The sequence below is a fragment of the Mytilus galloprovincialis genome, chromosome 1 (assembly GCF_965363235.1).
Source record: "Mytilus galloprovincialis chromosome 1, xbMytGall1.hap1.1, whole genome shotgun sequence".
NCBI classification, from domain to species: domain Eukaryota; kingdom Metazoa; phylum Mollusca; class Bivalvia; order Mytilida; family Mytilidae; genus Mytilus; species Mytilus galloprovincialis.
Genome location: NC_134838.1, coordinates 77,502,052 through 77,519,060, shown reverse-complemented (window position 1 = coordinate 77,519,060; position 17,009 = coordinate 77,502,052). Strand labels below are relative to the sequence as shown.

General features: G+C 30.5%; 1 protein-coding gene across 1 annotated transcript; it reads left to right on the top strand.

The window, feature by feature from the left end:
• Positions 1-201: 201 nt before the first annotated feature.
• Positions 202-16,721, top strand: LOC143084968 (receptor-type tyrosine-protein phosphatase epsilon-like). The gene is made up of 18 exons (XM_076261067.1): positions 202-307; positions 1,916-1,983; positions 2,379-2,620; positions 3,200-3,287; positions 3,716-3,783; positions 5,307-5,343; positions 5,483-5,580; positions 6,219-6,356; positions 6,917-7,062; positions 7,869-8,004; positions 8,767-8,916; positions 9,319-9,418; positions 10,057-10,130; positions 11,960-12,085; positions 12,506-12,616; positions 13,219-13,370; positions 14,622-14,757; positions 16,336-16,721. Exons 3-18 carry the CDS (start codon positions 2,513-2,515, stop codon positions 16,405-16,407), a joined length of 1,740 nt encoding a protein of 579 aa, XP_076117182.1. The 5' UTR covers positions 202-307; positions 1,916-1,983; positions 2,379-2,512; the 3' UTR covers positions 16,408-16,721.
• The last annotated feature ends 288 nt before the right edge of the window (positions 16,722-17,009 follow it).

The following is a 17,009-nucleotide window of genomic DNA, read 5'->3' as shown; positions in this document are numbered from 1 at the left end:
TGTCTATTAAAAATGTGTTCACAATACTTTTCGGATCAGTGGAAACAAATTATTGCTGAAAATGGAAATATTTTAGATTTTGGACGCTGCAAAATTGTCACGTTCATTTTTCATTCTCCACAAAAATGGCTTTACATTTTTGGCCTTTTGTCTTGCTTCAAAATGTTATATTGTATGACGGTTTACTTTATATTTAAGCGGTATCTGAATTACAAAAGGAAGATCCTCCTTACGCTGCCGCAATCGGAGGAGGTACTACTGCAGTTATACTTATTCTGCTTATAGTTGTGGTATTCATCATTTACAGGTTAGTTGTATTGTTCTTCAAAGATATCCTACTTTTCAGTTGAAAAGCATTCAATACCAACGTCAATTATTTCTTACTTTTATTGTTCAAAGTGTTGTCTTATGAAACAGCCATTTTTTTCTTCTTTATTAAAAATTAAGACAACACATTATAAAGTTCATTGGTTTATTTTCTTGATATTGGGACTATTTGTTTTAAATCAGATCACATGGTATCGCTCTTTATTTGCCTTATAGACCTTATATACGATCATAACCATATATTAGTGCTTAAGTCAGCTCAAACGAAAATAGTAACTGTCCCATTTTATTGATTTTATACATGTGATGTCATGGTGTTGTCTGTTCTCTTCCAGACATAGACTTTGATTATCCCTTTTGGACCTTTTGCATCTTTTAAGAAATGTTTTCAGTCCAGTTTGTATGTCCTCTTCTGGGTATGTGTGATATATCAGCTCTGTATATTTCGTATGACGTTACATGTTTTCTCAGTCATCAATTTAAATATCTAATTGGCGTCATATGAATCGGATGAAGTTTATGCTAGTATCGTTTAATCACTCACATGTTTCGATAACGACAATTTTAATGAGATATGTTCATCTTTAAATCTTGTTTATTTTCTTTTCCAAAATACCATTCTTACAGCCAAAGTACGTATACGATTTTTCAAAAAAATAAGACGATTTTTGGTATAAAAAATGTCAACTGTTATATTTTCTTTCTTAGTTAATTAAAGATTAGAACGTATACTCTATATGTAAAAACAATTTGTTAAAAATGTTCAACATACAACACCAGTTTAGGGAATACGGGCTTTTAAAACGGGGTAAATTTGGGTTCATTCTATTAAACTTTCTACGTCGTCTATATATTCAATTATAAGTATATCAATCTTTGAAAAATATTAAATCGTTTTTATGTATTTTTGGTTATATCAGCTCTTTAGAGTTTGCAGTGCATGATGTACAAGTATGCAATCAAATCAAAATTGGGACTATAAAATATGATGCTTTGTGTAGACAGTGCCAAGCTGTCTGCACGTTAACAACCCCTGTTACAAGTCTTTGCTGTATCCTGATGCAATGCAATATTACTGTTAATATTCAATATACATCTTTTTTCAGTGCTAGTGTATTTATTATTCATTTGTTTGAAAATGCATAAAATATTTGTCACTGGATGATGGGCAACCCACAATCAATCAATGAATCAATGTTTGTAATAAGGTTTGGATCTTAATTTCGTTTTTCTCTAGCCTTCTTGAAGAGAAATTAATTGTCAGAATGTTATCAGGTGTCATAAAATTGGAACCGTTAATGTTATATGAAATGATAACATCATGAAATTAGGATTCACAAATATGTATGTTTGGTACTAACGTATTAACTTACCTTGAGCGTATTTTACTAGTGGTATGCTAAAGAAAATATTTCAAAAAAATATCTCAACCATGTACTGACACGATACGCACATTGTCAGGAACAGTTTTATTAATTGTCTTTTCCATTTGTTCATTTCTACGAATTTATGACAGGCATATTGATTTTGCATATTCCCTGACATTTACAACTTCACTTATACTTATATTTGGTTTTTTTATTAACAGACGCAGGTTAATTTTAACAAAAGATAGAAAAGTAGACCGGAAATCATCAATAAATGAGACTTCTTTCGGTGAGCAAGCACATAATTGTTAGATTTTAAATCTTACTATATTCACCTTGAACCACAATAAGACCAATCGTTTACATTTTCGAAACATTTATACTGTAGTGCGTTCGATGTAACATTTTTTTAGTTAATCAAACCAATGGATGTGAAGTATGCATCATATATCAAGCAGGACATATACATGGGCTCCGTACTGTTTGTGGTTTGTCTCTTTTATTTTTGTCTTGTATATTGTTGTACTTAAAGTTTATTATTCACGTTAAATCTTGTTCATTCTTGATATTAGAAATTGGTTCTAAACGAGACCTATTGTTTAATTCAGACTTTTCATTGAAGTTTTACATGTACATGCGAGATAAACTGATAAATGGGAATTAATCATTTAACATTTTTATTAGATACAAGCAAGAAAACCAAAAATAACCATAACTATGCTAATATAGATAGTATAGCAAAGGCAAAAGATGATACTCCTTCCGTGACAGAGAGTGAAGACACTGAATCACAAATAGTAAAAGTCGATGATGTGAACATGTACGGCAATGTGCTTAGCGTATTGAAATACAAGATAATGGTTGAAGATCTGAAGACTGCTATACATGAAAAACAAAAAGGCGAGGATTTCAAGAAAGAGTATGCGGTGAGTTATATATATGCACATTTTAAACGTTTGTCTGTTAATCCAAAAGTGATCCGCTACAATTTTATAATTTTGTTTTTTTTTTCAAACGTTTGCATTTGTCTGTTAATCCAAAAGCGATCCGCTACAATATTATGACTTTCTTTTTTTTTTTTTTTTTTTAATCTGGTATTGAGAAATGTAAAAACTTGAATTTTTAACCATAATCTTTATGGTTAAACAATTTCTAAATTGAATATCGATGAAAATTGGAGAAAAAAAATATTTGACGTACTTATAATAAAACAAAACTAATCATTGATACCAGAATTCAAAAGACTTGCTATTAAATCTCTTATCAAAAAGTTAAAATAGGCCTTATAAAATATGAAAGAGCATTTAGGACCCAATATTCCGAAATATATTTTCATATAAAACTAAGGTAATCTAAACCTTGGAAAGAAAGTATTTCGATATAAATCTAAGTTTTACAAACATTTGAATTCTAAATGTGACCATTTCATTGATAAGTGAAGTGCCTACTGCTGAGTATTAAATGCTGTAGTTTGATAAAACACATGTTTCTTTTTTTATTTTTAGATTTTACAAAAAGGACTTCTTTATCCACATGTTGAAGGTTCAAAAGACGATAATAAAGTCAAAAACCGTTTTCTGTCATTATGGCCATGTATGTAACATAACAAATCTTCTGATTTCTACTTAGCTTTTGTTTTATTTTATAATATACCGTGTGTATGCTATGCTTTATACATGTTTTAAAGCTGTTATGATACAGTAAACTCAGTAAATGTTGAGAAATTGTTTTTGGAAAACATAGTACTATTCACATTTTCTGAAAGATTTTTTTATTAAAGTTTTACATGGATGGAGTTACATACAATCATGCATTTTTTGGTCATATGGAGAGAATAACCAAACCTATACAAAATTGTATCAACTTTCTAACGAAAAGATCTAATTGCAAACTGTCATTAAAAATAAACATAATGGAATCGACAAGATATATTTGTATTCTTACACAGTATTGCATTATCCCAATGCGATATTGGTATTAACTTTTTATATTGACATCATAATCATATGTATCTGTTATAGATGATCATTCAAGAGTGGTTTTGGAGGGGGACACAGCGTATGATTATATAAATGCTAGTTATATTGATGTAAGTTTTAAAAAATGTTAGTACATTCTTTTTATAATCTTATTATACCCCCGCTTTAAAAAAGGGGGGTATACTGTTTTACCTCTGTCTGTCAGTCCGTCCGTCCATCAGTCCGTCAGTCAGTCCGTCAGTCAGTCCGTCAGTCAGTCCGTCAGTCAGTCCGTCCCATGAAACTTTCGTCACATTTTTCTCAGGAACTACACATCCACCCTTTCTGTAATTTGGTATCAACATTTATATATGTCAGCCATACCGTGTGATGCGTTTTCAGATTCATCACTTGACAACTTCCTGTTTACCGAACACTTGTCTGATTTTACACATGATAGCCAAGTTGAAAATTTTCGTCACATTTTTCTCAGGAACTACAATACAAGGATTTCTGAAATTTGGTTTCAGGATTTATATAAGTCAGCTATACCGTGTGATGCGTTTTCAGATTCATCACTCGACAACTTCCTGTTTACCGAACACTTGCATATTTTTACACTATTAATATTATCCACTTGCGGCGGGGGTATCATCAGTGAGCAGTAGCTCGCAGTTTCACTTGTTTTGTAATCGGTGAGTTTTGTCAATTTGAATCTAAGGATTTTTAAAAGTGTAAGTCTTATTATAAAAGTGTTAGTCTTATTAACAGTGTGTCAACAATTTGAAATAATGTGAAAATACAAATGCAATTCTAGATTACTTTTTTTTTTAAATTGCTACATTCAATATCAACAATCCATAAACTCCTGTTGGGAAACGCAAAACAAACATTATTTCTATATCAAATAAGTCAAATAGTGCCTGGTTTTCTTCCGCTGTTACTTTTGATATGTTTTCTAGTAAACAAACAATGATAATAACATAAGCAGACAAACAACAGTTTTGCGAACACATAACATAACAGCCGCGGTTATTGATGTCAATCAAACGGAACCAGGGAAAACACAAGACAAATAGATATTTCCATTTCTGTGTTTCTACTAACTTGATCAGCAAGAATATAAGGCGATCCCGCTAGATCGAGCTGATATTCGAGCAGATGAAGGGAGGGGGGGGGGGGCTATATGAACGAAAACGAAATGATTATTGATGTTAGTTTTACACTTACAAGCAACAAAACGTTAGATAGTTTATCGGTTCTTTAAATTTGATTGATACGTTGACGTTGATTGATTTGTACTGTATTGATGCTGCACTAACATATATATGATATAATTGTCGTATATTTTCGAGTATTAAGTCCTCTGTGCGTTTGGCAGATAGTTCAAAAGGAAAAAGGAAAATGTGTCGATAACATTCAAAACCAGTCAGACAATCAAACACACACTGCGAATGTGTTCATTAAATGCTAGTTCGGGTTCGAGCCATAAATTTCTACTGTACTAGTTATACCAATCGTATTGCTCGTGACCTAAAAGAAATTATTGCATGTTTATGTATAATCAATTTTGTACGATTTTCAAATTTGTAATGTAACTATGACAAATAATACTAACTTTTATTGTCCACGTACTTTTCTTGTAAAATTTCAGAACTATGAAAAAGAAAAGGCATACATAGCAGCACAAGGTTTGTATAATATATCCTATGTTTGATGTTTGTTTTTTTTTATATAAAATCAAAAGTCAATTGGTCTAATTGTTTTTGTTCTAATTGATACAATGAATTATTATACAAAAATTGATATTATGATTTTTCTAAAATAAAGGTCCGAACAACGAGACAGTGAGAGATTTCTGGCATATGATCTGGCAAGAAAAGGTTGGAAAAGTAGTGATGGTCACACAGTTAAAAGAAAATCAAAAGGTAACAAACTACCATGTCATAGTTTTTTTTCATGTTACATTTATCTTATCATTTAGGTTTCCGTAAATATATGTGCAAAGATAATTGAATAGTATTTTTGTGAAATTGTAATTTGAATAATTGTTTAAATACATTGCTAACTGGATACTCAAAACTAGAACATGTACTTTACCTATTTGTTAACTAAAAGATTTAACCATGTTGAACTTTCATGATTATAAAACAACAACTGTATTATTTAAAGGTAAACGAGATACACTAATTGGACAAAAAAAAGACAAACAACAAACAACAGTATACAAAACACAACACAGAAACTAAAGACTGATAAACACGAACTCTGACAAAACAAGGATTGATCTAAGGTGTTGCGGAAGGGTACTATATTTTTGCACCCGTAACGTTGCTCATGTGAGTACAAACTCGGTGATAAGGCTAATTCGGTTGGTTATATTTGGGGGAAGAGAGGACGGAATTGCGATTAATACAATAAGAACAAATTCGTCCTTATTTGTGAAAAACTATTCCATAACGGTCAACTGATTCAACTTCACCACTGAGTAAAGATATACTCAAACTCTTTAGTTATCATGCTCTGATCATGTTTATTAATTTATGTCTATTTCATTCGTTTTCAGACAAAATGTGCACAATACTGGCCTAAATCAGTTACAAAACCTCTGGCAGTAAACAACTATATAGTAACATTGAAGGAGGAAAGAAAACATACAGTATATGTGTACAGGTTATTAACAGTGTTGAACAAAAACGACACGGTAATTTCATTATCCATGAATATGACAATGCTATGACAAATGAGCATTAAAATGTTTATTAAATTACCAATTTGATAGATGTATGGTTACAAAAAAAGATGCGTCGGATAGAAGTCAGCCATACCCAAACGCATATCAGTAACCTATTATAATATTTCGGGTTTGAAAAATATCTATGCAAAGTCTGAAACGGATTGATAAGTGAATAATTATAAGAGCATACAAAAAAAGAGTAACAAATGAAAAGTTGTATGTACTGACTAAAGATTGATTATTTTGGTGACACACCCAGGAGATTTAAAATGTTTTATTCAGGCTTTAATCTGCAATTTTCTTTTAAGGGGGTTAATAAATTGCCTATTCCTCCTTAAAGTCTAATATTTCTTACTCAGTTTGTTTTGTTTTTATTTTTTGTAATGCTTTGCTTTTTTCTCTTTACTTTGGACACTTTTGCTTTTTATATTTGGAAACCATGAAGATAATTAAATTGATGCTATAGTTAATATCAAAGTAAAAATAAATATTTGCAGCTCGGATGATATCAATGTTTTCTATTATAGAATGAAAAGGAAAGAAAAATTCACCATTTTCATTTCACACAATGGCCTGACCATGGTGTTCCTGACAGCATTAAATTAGTCAGTTTTTACAGAAAAGTAAAGATTGAAAAATGTTACCAAAATGGTCTAATGGTTGTGCATTGTAGGTATGTGTATGAAAAGCAGATATTTTTTTTTATATAAGTAAGGCCGTTAGTTTTCTAGTTTGAATTGTTTTACATAGTCTTATAGGGGCCTTTTATAGCTGACTATGCGGTATGGGCTTTGCATATTGTTGAAGGCCGTACGGTGACCTACAGTTGTTAATGTCTCTGTCATTTTGGTCTGTTGTGGACAGTTGTCTCATTGGCAATCATACCGTGTCTTCTTTTTTTATATTGTAATTTAAAATTAAAATTTCTTCGTTAAATAGCTTAGAAAATATATTTTAATTGCTGTCTCTAAATAAAGAAATTGTATTCACAACTAGAACAATGTTTACAATTCAATTTCGAACAACAGTAAAGTCCCAAATATACTGAACAGCGAGGAAAATTCAAATCGGTAAGTCCCTAATCAATTGTAAATCAAAAGCTACACATGAAAAAAATAGATAACAACTGTTATGTTCCTGACTTGGTACAGACAAAGTAATTTTGAAAACATGTGCGATACCAGAGGGACATTCAAACTCATATACCGAAAATAAACTGGCAACGCCATGACTAACAAAAAAGACAAATAGACAAATAATAGTACACAAGACACAACATAGAAAGCAAAAACCTAAGCATCAAGAACCCCACCAAAAACTGCTTTCAAAACAATACTATCACAAAGCTTTTTTAATTCATTCTTGGTAAAATTCAAAGGAAACACGTCCTTTTATATTTTTAAATAAACTGTTTTTGATTTTTTTCAGTTATATAAGTACATTGTTGTAGATATAAACCTTAGTTTGTCTATTCTATAGCGCTGGAGTTGGAAGAACTGGAACATTTATAGCTATTGATGCTTTGTATGAAAATGGCAAGAACGTTGGTTACGTAAATGTTATGGAATGTATCGAGATGATGAGGAAAGACAGAATGAATATGGTTCAAACTTATGTATGTATTATAGTTGTAAAAAGGGCGATACGTGTACTAAAGTTTAAAAGCCAACTCAAGAATGCCGTACTTTTACTCCAGCATGCGCTTTTAATATATGTAATCCTTGCATGTAACACCGATTTCACTTAAATAATGTAGGTATGAACATACATGCATTGGTCATGAGTATTCTATGTTTATGACTTAAGATATAATAAAACAAAAGAATTTTATCTAATCGAAACAAATCTTGGTTGGCATTTTTATTCTAAGCACTTTTACTGCCTTATTTAACGTGTTGTTTAAAATAAATGTCTTATGGTAGTGTATTTTTTCATAGTTTTGTTTTGTCCGTATTAAATTACGATTAGATGAAGTGCTATCGGTCACAATAAATTGTTGATAGAAAAAAAGATTTGAGATACTTACATATGACAATGTACGTACTTAATAATAACAGGAACAATAAAAAATCAGTTACGCATAATCACGGAGAAATACTTTCTTATATAGTTAGCAATTAGTGTAAATCGTCTTTATAGCAAATCTGAAAAATATGCCCGGGAATCATTGATAAGGCTCTCCAATTGGAGAAGTATGTTTTAATTTTTAGTACAATCTCCGTCTGAAGTAAAATCGTATTTAACAATTGTACAATTGTATCCGCGCACGAATAACTTCATTAACTAAATTATTGTCAAACATGTTTGTAATTTAAAGTCTATTACACATGATACTTTGGAAGTGGTAATGTTTGAATCTGTTCAATTTAAATTGCAGGAACAATACGAAGCGGTCTTTGAAGCCTTACTAGAACTTTTTACTGTACCAGAAACGTCAATTCCGAAGACTGATTTCTGTAAATACATCTCGGATCAAGAACATAAGACTGTACCACGAAATCAGAATATGTATAAAGTAGAATTCCAGGTATACTTTTTCATTTTGAATGAGTTTGAAAAGGAATAGTGAATTAATTACAAATTGGCTACCGCATTTATGATAAAATTGAAACAAAGATCAATGACAACGAATTAGTTTGTCAACTTTCCATATAAATAAACAATTGCATCACTTCAGAAACATTTATACATTTATGGCAAAACCTGCGTCCAATACAATGACATAAGGGTTTTAAATGTTATTCTTTATTGGACCGTATTCATTTTTTTCTAAATTTAAACCAATCAGTTATAAAGTCCATTTGAACTTACGACGTAATACTATATAGGCATTGCTTCTATGTAATGTTCTGTGTCATCATATTTATATAATCGACCATATATCTATTCTATCAAAACAAGTTGTCATTTAGTTGTATGTTATTTTTAGAGATTGGAAACCCTGCGACCCATGTATCTACAGTCAGCACATACTGCTGCAACATCAAAAGAAAATATTCCTAAAAATTCAGCAAAGAAAATATTTCCACGTAAGTAATCGTACGTTTTTTAATATAAGAATATTAAATTCAATAACAAGTTACACGTCGTTTTGACAAAATAAAAAGTGTACAAAAAGTTCATATTATAATTTACAAAATCAGTTTATGTGAAAAGTGAACACGCGTTTACTTCCAAGTGCACGTAAAATTCACTTGTCAAATTTCAAGTAAACGCTCGTTTACTTTTCAGTGCACGTAAAACAAAAATTGTGAAATATGAAGAAAACGCCCGTTTACCTTTCACGTAACGGACACCGAGAAAACACCTGTCTGTTTACTCGTTTAGACAATTTAGAAATGTGAAAATTTCTATTTTGACCGCGTTAACGTAATGATAGTAAACGGCTTACGTAACCTTGAATATAACAAATGAAATATGTTCACGCGGCATTATCGTGCGTGTACTTTATGTAAAAAAAACTATGTTTTTCATTTGCTACTTATATTTTAATCGTATTAAATTTTCCATATAGATTCGAAAGTGTTTCTATAAACGTCTTTGGCTTTATACCTATAAGCCATAATTTTGAATAGAACCAAGTTACGTGTATCTAAATCAAAACAATTTAAGCATAACAGTATTTTCGAAATCAAGATGTAAAGTATATATTCTGTTTTGTTTTTAGATGACAAGTATAGACCGTATTTAATGTCATATGGTAAAACACGTAATGATTACATCAACGCAGTGACTGTTCCCGTAAGTTCTACTTTAGTCAAACTTAATATATTTATACTCGATATGAAAGTCCTAAAAACAAATGAAAGATTGATTAACACTATATCATGAAAACGTTTTGTAAACTCATCAACATATAATAATGCATTCTTTTCCTTATACCCACAATTGAATCATATTGTTTGTATAAATGCAACACGGGTTATGTTCTTTTCATATATTTTATGATGGTATGATACTAAACCCCTTACGGGAAGGAGTGTGCCTGTTTAATTGAAGTCTGGAGCTGGCATGACAGTTAACTGCTAGTAGTCTGTTGTTATTTATGTATTATTGTCATTTTGTTTATTTTCTTTGGTTACATCAACTGACATCAGACTCTGACTTTTCTTGAACTGAATTTTAATGTGCGTATTGTTATGCGTTTACTTTTCTACATTGGCTAGAGGTATCAGGGAGGGTTGAGATCTCACAAACATGTTTAACCCCGCCGCATTTTTGCGCCTGTCCCAAGTCAGGAGCCTCTGGCCTTTGTTAGTCTTGTATTATTTTAATTTTAGTTTCTTGTGTACAATTTGGAAATTAGTATGGCGTTCATTATCACTGAACTAGTATATATTTGTTTAGGGGCCAGCTGAAAGACGCCTCCGGGTGCGGGAATTTCTCACTACATTGAAAACCTGTTGGTGACCTTCTGCTGTTGTTTTTTTCTATGGTCGGGTTGTTGTCTCTTTGGCACATTCCCCATTTCCATTCTCAATTTTAAATATTGTATTTCTTTTGTTACACGTATGTGATATGTTTGAGTGCTCGAAAAGAGTTGTTGTTCAATAGTTGATAAATTTCAGAACAAATCATACTAACATATAGAATAAAAAAAAAGTTTTCATAACTCTTACTAAATCAGTATCAATCAAAATAAAAACAAAGATGATTTCAAAAAGGGGTAAGTAAAAAAACCTGACAAATTCAGAAGCTAGACTATTTCAACCAAGGGAACGAATGAAAAAACCTATTTGTATAGCTTGATAAACCTTCTACTTGCATGGCAGTTGACTTCATTCTTTTACTTTAACAAATTTGGCTTAGTAACCCTGACAGACACAATTGTACAATGCAACAAGAATTGGGATTAAGCAGCTAAAAACAAACATCACTTAGATACAACACAACATTTGGAAGAAAACAAATCAAATGATCATACAAATGAATCTGACAAAGATTCAAATAAAAACGTTATTGTACATGTTGTAGTTGATTATGAATATAACAAAATATTCCACGAAGGTTTATTTCCAATTATAGTTTCAGTTGAAGCAACTTAAACGTATTACATTTTTGGAAAATTTATCATGGCATTCATGCCAATATCACTTCACTGAATGTACTCGACGAAATGTGGGAAGCTATGTATATCTCTTAGTTATATGATGATAACAATTTCTCGAGTATTTGTCTGGCACCAAGACACCAGCACCATGCAATCACATGTATATCATAGAAATTAGTATTTCGTATTTCTGACCTGTGTTTATTATAAGTAAAATACGGTATTTTAACATTTTCAGCATAAAAAGGTAGGAAAACACAAGTGTGTTTACGTGTTTGTATTTGTAACATGCTGGATTTCTTGCATCTATCCAACGGAATTCTTTTACGTTTTTCACAACAGTCTATGTACCTCGATTAAAACCTATAAAAGTATTTGGTTACGATTCATACATATATATTACTGCCATTTTACAAAACCTTATATATTATTATTGTCCAAACTTAAGGTTGATATGGAAAAATAAATTTCTAAGTTTTATATAATTTGATTGATGACTGATGCAATGGTTTTTTTACAGGGATACGAGGAGAATAGTAAGCTCTTCGTAACACAGTGTCCTCTAGAGAAAACTGTTGTTGATTTCTGGACAATGGTTTATGATCATCAATCTAACATAGTTGTTTTATTAGACCAGTTAAACATGGTATGTTAATCTTACTTGGCTAGGGCGTATATTTAGTCATATGCAGTTTAATAATTTTTTGAGTATTATATTAGAAGTAAAATAACAATTTAAAGTAGGTTTGTCTGTTACATAAGTGTGTCTGGTCACATATCTCAACCGTCACTTGGACAATGACCAGAAACGAAAATATTTAATCAAACATTTGGAAATAATAGATATGAAATCGTTGATTAACAATCACGTGTGAAAATAATATCAAAGATATTAAAATCCTTTTTTCAACGTGTATACTACGCTATATCAGATCGACAATACAGCCTGGTATCTTTCATGTGTTATCATGGTTATACAACTTCTCACTTAATATATGAAAATATAATTTTTGTCTATGTATTGATAAAAAGAGTGGTTAAAAATATTAAATTATATATCTGTTAGAACGCTCCTTTGTGGTTAAAACAACATGAAGTGCTGGAGTTTGACCAATTCTCTATTGTGCAAGAAAACGTATACAATCCAGATGAGCTGCAGTTTACGTTGAGACATGAGGTGAATATGTATTTACAAATTGTTATTTGAAGGTCCACAATTACATAACACATAAATGATAAACGCGTAAAAACCGAAAAGAGTTTAAAACGTGATTGTCACAGTAGGCATTTTCTGCATTACACTTATCAGCTGTCGTACAATCAAAACGTCATATATGGTTTTTAAACAATCCATGGGGTGACACATGCATATGGTTATTTGAGGCAGAGTAAGCAACAATTACTCTCTCTATTGTTGGATCCACAAACTGTCATGAAGGGGGAAAGGTGGTACTGACTGCATAAGAGGGACCCCGCTCAAGTCATGCTTTACCGATTCTCTGTATAATTACAAATAATAAATGTTTCCAACAAACGGGGGACCAACGAAACATGTTTGTACCTAGTTATTGATATGACAATTGTTTTTTTTTCACTCGTTTTGTTGATAATTAACGTTTGAATTTGTTTTTTTGTATGGATCTTCTCTAGTTGATTTTTCCTTGGAGTTGGTATTTCTGTTATACGTATTTACTGATATGATAATTTTTTTTTTTACCTCAATTTTTTTTTATAAGACCTCGCTATTTTTCTTTAGTAATGTAATTATATTTTCTTCAGAATCAAGGTGAAAGGAAAATAACTGTTTTTACACCAAACGAATCAAATGGAACAAGTGATAATGTGTTCCCTTCAAACATTATACTAGATCTTCTGAAAAATGTAAACGATTGCTGGGAAGAAAACAAAGGACCAATTACTGTTGTTTGCAGGTGCGTGGAAAAAGTTTTAGACATAGACTTTGTATATCGTTGTTGTTAAACTGTTGTCTTTTTGATGACATTGGACGGTAAATGTGTTTAATAAAAGTTAGATGTCTGATCGTTTATATAAAATATATCACTTATGATATGCTGTTGGGAATATTTTCAAGTTTAAATTAATAGTGTCAATTTTAGTCTTGAATAGCTATTTTGATCTAAACAACAATTAAACTGACCTAATCATGTTAATATGGCAATGTTACTACTTGTTAAGTCTACGATATCAAAGTGTGTGATTAAGGACTTTCCGTTTTGAGTTTTCCTCGGAGTTAAGTATTTTTGTGATTTTACTTTTTATATTCAGTACATCGATTTCTTTGTAGATGGTTTAACTGTTGAGTAGCAAATAACTTTGATATGTGTCTTTTACCTATATCACTACGTATAGAGATCAATTAAGTTGTCAAAAAGTATTGAAATAATACAGTTAGCGTGTTTGCAGTGATGACTTAAAGGCTGCGTATAACATACAAATCTGTACTGGTTCAAATTTTAAGTCTAAAATCAATGATGACTTTTTTGATAACCTATGACAATATATTTCTCTCTATTGGCTCACATTCATATAAAATACAAATAAGAAGATTTGATATAAATGCCAATGAGACAACTCTCAGACTTAGTCACAATGTGTAAAAAGTAAAAAAGAATATAGGTCTTCACTGTGTCACCATAAATGCAAGATAATAAGTGTCCACAAATGACTTGTGTAAAGCATTTCTAACAGGAGAAAAATACCAGAATTAAAATTGTGCACACCAAAGACACGTTTTATCTATAAAGCAAACTCATCACTGACACTCGAATAAAAAACGGTAAAAGACAAACAAGTTCGTAGTTGAAGATCATTGAGGACTTTTAATTCCAAAAGTTTTTTTTCAAATACAGCTGTTATTGATATATAGTCTCTTAAATCTGCAAGCGTTGATTAAACATGAATTGCCGAAAAGCACTAAGGTTTTTGTAAAACTTTTATGATTCAGTTTGACTCGTTCTATAATTATGAAATTTAAGTGCCACACAATGGAATATTGGTTGTTTTGTTAGAAATAAAAAGGACATTCATGCAAATACTGATATTGTTTTGATTTTATATAATAAACATCAGGTAGGTGAAAAAGTTGTTTCAGTGTTAACATATTCTTGTTACTCTATTAGTTTTTACGATAGCGACATTGAAACACCACCGTTATATTTCAGCGATGGCTGTAGTAAAAGTGGGGTATTTGTTGCTCTACGACTGATCTTAGAAAAACTAGCAATAGATGATGAGATTGATGTTTTTCAAGTAGTTAGAACAATACAAGTTAGACGACCGGAATTTCTTATGAATTTTGTAAGTTTTCAATAGATTACTATTATGTTAGTGTATCTTAAATGCGAAATATGTTTCGAAAGTAAGAGTTTCCAAAATATAACTATTTAGACATTTGCTTTTGTTCAGATTGTTTTGTAGATGTAAGCTATTCTGTCTAAAGTCAATCTTCTCACTGTTTTCTTTTAGCTTTGTTTTATTTCTTTGAAATTATAAAGTTAGTTTACATTGAAGTACAGTTAGTTGAGGATCTTTTTTTCAATGATTTGCGAATAGAAGCGAACCAAAAAAAAAGAAATTGAAAAGTATTTTAATTTATCTATAGTCTAACAATATCTTATAATAAAATGCATCCAGTCTGGTGAAATTCAACTAAATGAAAGTCTTTAGAAATGATGGGATATCCGTGGATTACTTATACCTACTTCATATTAATTCATCTTATAATTGAAATCATATTATTGTCATGTGATAAGTTTTAAAATGTTTGTATCTCACATTTATTTGCCGAATGTTTATCTAGAGAAAAAAAAAAAAAAAAAAAATAACTCAAAAGTAAAAACTATTTTGCTTAATTTTCAATAAAAGCATTTAATGTTAAAATTTATATGATAATCTGATACTTTATTGTCACTTCCATTTTTTTGATAACGTGACTCTTCAAATAACCACTTTCATTAGTTTTATAAATTTATCAGGTTTAGGTATGAACTTTAAAATAATGCATATATAGAGTTGTGCTTGTTTTTTTGTTTAGTTGTAATCAGTTGCATACCCATTAAAATGTCATCGTATACATGTTTTTGATAATAAATGGTCAAAATTGTTACAGCTAATAAAAATATAAAACATGTTAGTACAGTGCATATTTTCAAAAACTCAAACGTCGTACGTTAAGTATAATTACAAACTTTTTGTGCTGTTTGTGTTGTTGTGTCGGAATGATGATGCACGGAAACATTTGAAGACTTCTCAAAACAAATCATATTTTAAAGAACAATTATAGACAAAATTGATCACTAATAGGACCGGGAACACAGTTATCGGCCTTTGATTTTCGTTGTCCATGAATATAGTTTCTAGTCTTGACGGTGTGTTACTTTTTTGTATACCCTTTTGAAATTCATTTCTTCATATTTTATGCCTCAAATAGTAAGTAGAGGGATCAAATTACACTGTAGAAAAATTAGGGCTTATGCATTTTAAGGTAAAGTAGTGATTTGGTCCAGCTTAAAAGTTTACACATTAGCTTTTTGGAAACTGTCAATGGATTTCAAGACCCCCCATTAACATAATGTTGTTTATATTTTGAGTAATAGCTAATGAATTTTTTTATAGTGTGATATAATTTATCCCAAAAGCAGAACAACACACAGTTTAGGAATTATTGAGAAAGCGCATCAAATTTTATTTATTGTCCAAAAGAAATGCACTGAGAGATATCTATGTTTTCGGGCCAATACATACATATTATATCTGTTATATTTGGTTAAACAACTTTGTTTTTGTTCAATTTGAGCCATTTTCTATAAAACAAATCTTGAGCCCTGCGTCAATCAAATGGGGTTTCATTAATACCTGATATTATCTTTTTCACAGGATCAGTATGAATATTGCTACAAGTGTATCAAGGACCATTTAGAAAACGAATCGCTTTATGCAAATGTATGATGATAGACTCAGTGGTTTAAGCAATATAATCCACTTTAATACATATATTTTTGCTTTTTGTTCATAGGATGTAAGTCATAAATGGAAATGCAAATAGCAATGATAGTGATATTATTTTATTGGACTAATAAAACTGATCTTCATGAATAGGTCATACAACATGCAAAATATTTATAAATTTGTATAGAATTAATTTTTGTATAAAAACAGATTATAAATGGTAATAAATATTGTTTATCAACGAAGATGAAGTTTAGCAGTATATTTATTTACTAAAAAAAGAGAAAATATCATTGAAATACTTTAAAACAAAAGCTGTGTGTTATTTTATCATAGACACTGGTTTAAATGCTCATAGAACTATCAAAATATAAATAGCACAATTTTGATATTTTCTAAATGTATATCAAATGATATTGTGTTTTTACTATAATCTAAATTTCATTTTCTATATATGTTATATAAAGTTTGCTTTATACAAATGTATGTGCTTAATCGTATGTTCAATTATAGTTGTTAATGTCTGTGTCATTTTGGTCTCTTGTGGACAGTTGCCTCATTGGCAATCATACCACATCTTTTTTTATATTAATCGTATGTTC

Excerpts from the sequence above, each read along its gene's own strand:
- LOC143084968 (XM_076261067.1), top strand. The coding sequence starts at position 2,513 with ATGTACGGCAATGTGCTTAGCGTATTGAAATACAAGATAATGGTTGAA. Across the intron at positions 12,086-12,505 it reads TATTAGACCAGTTAAACATG|AACGCTCCTTTGTGGTTAAA; the intron begins GTATGTTAATCT and ends TATATCTGTTAG. Across the intron at positions 14,758-16,335 it reads CGGAATTTCTTATGAATTTT|GATCAGTATGAATATTGCTA; the intron begins GTAAGTTTTCAA and ends TCTTTTTCACAG.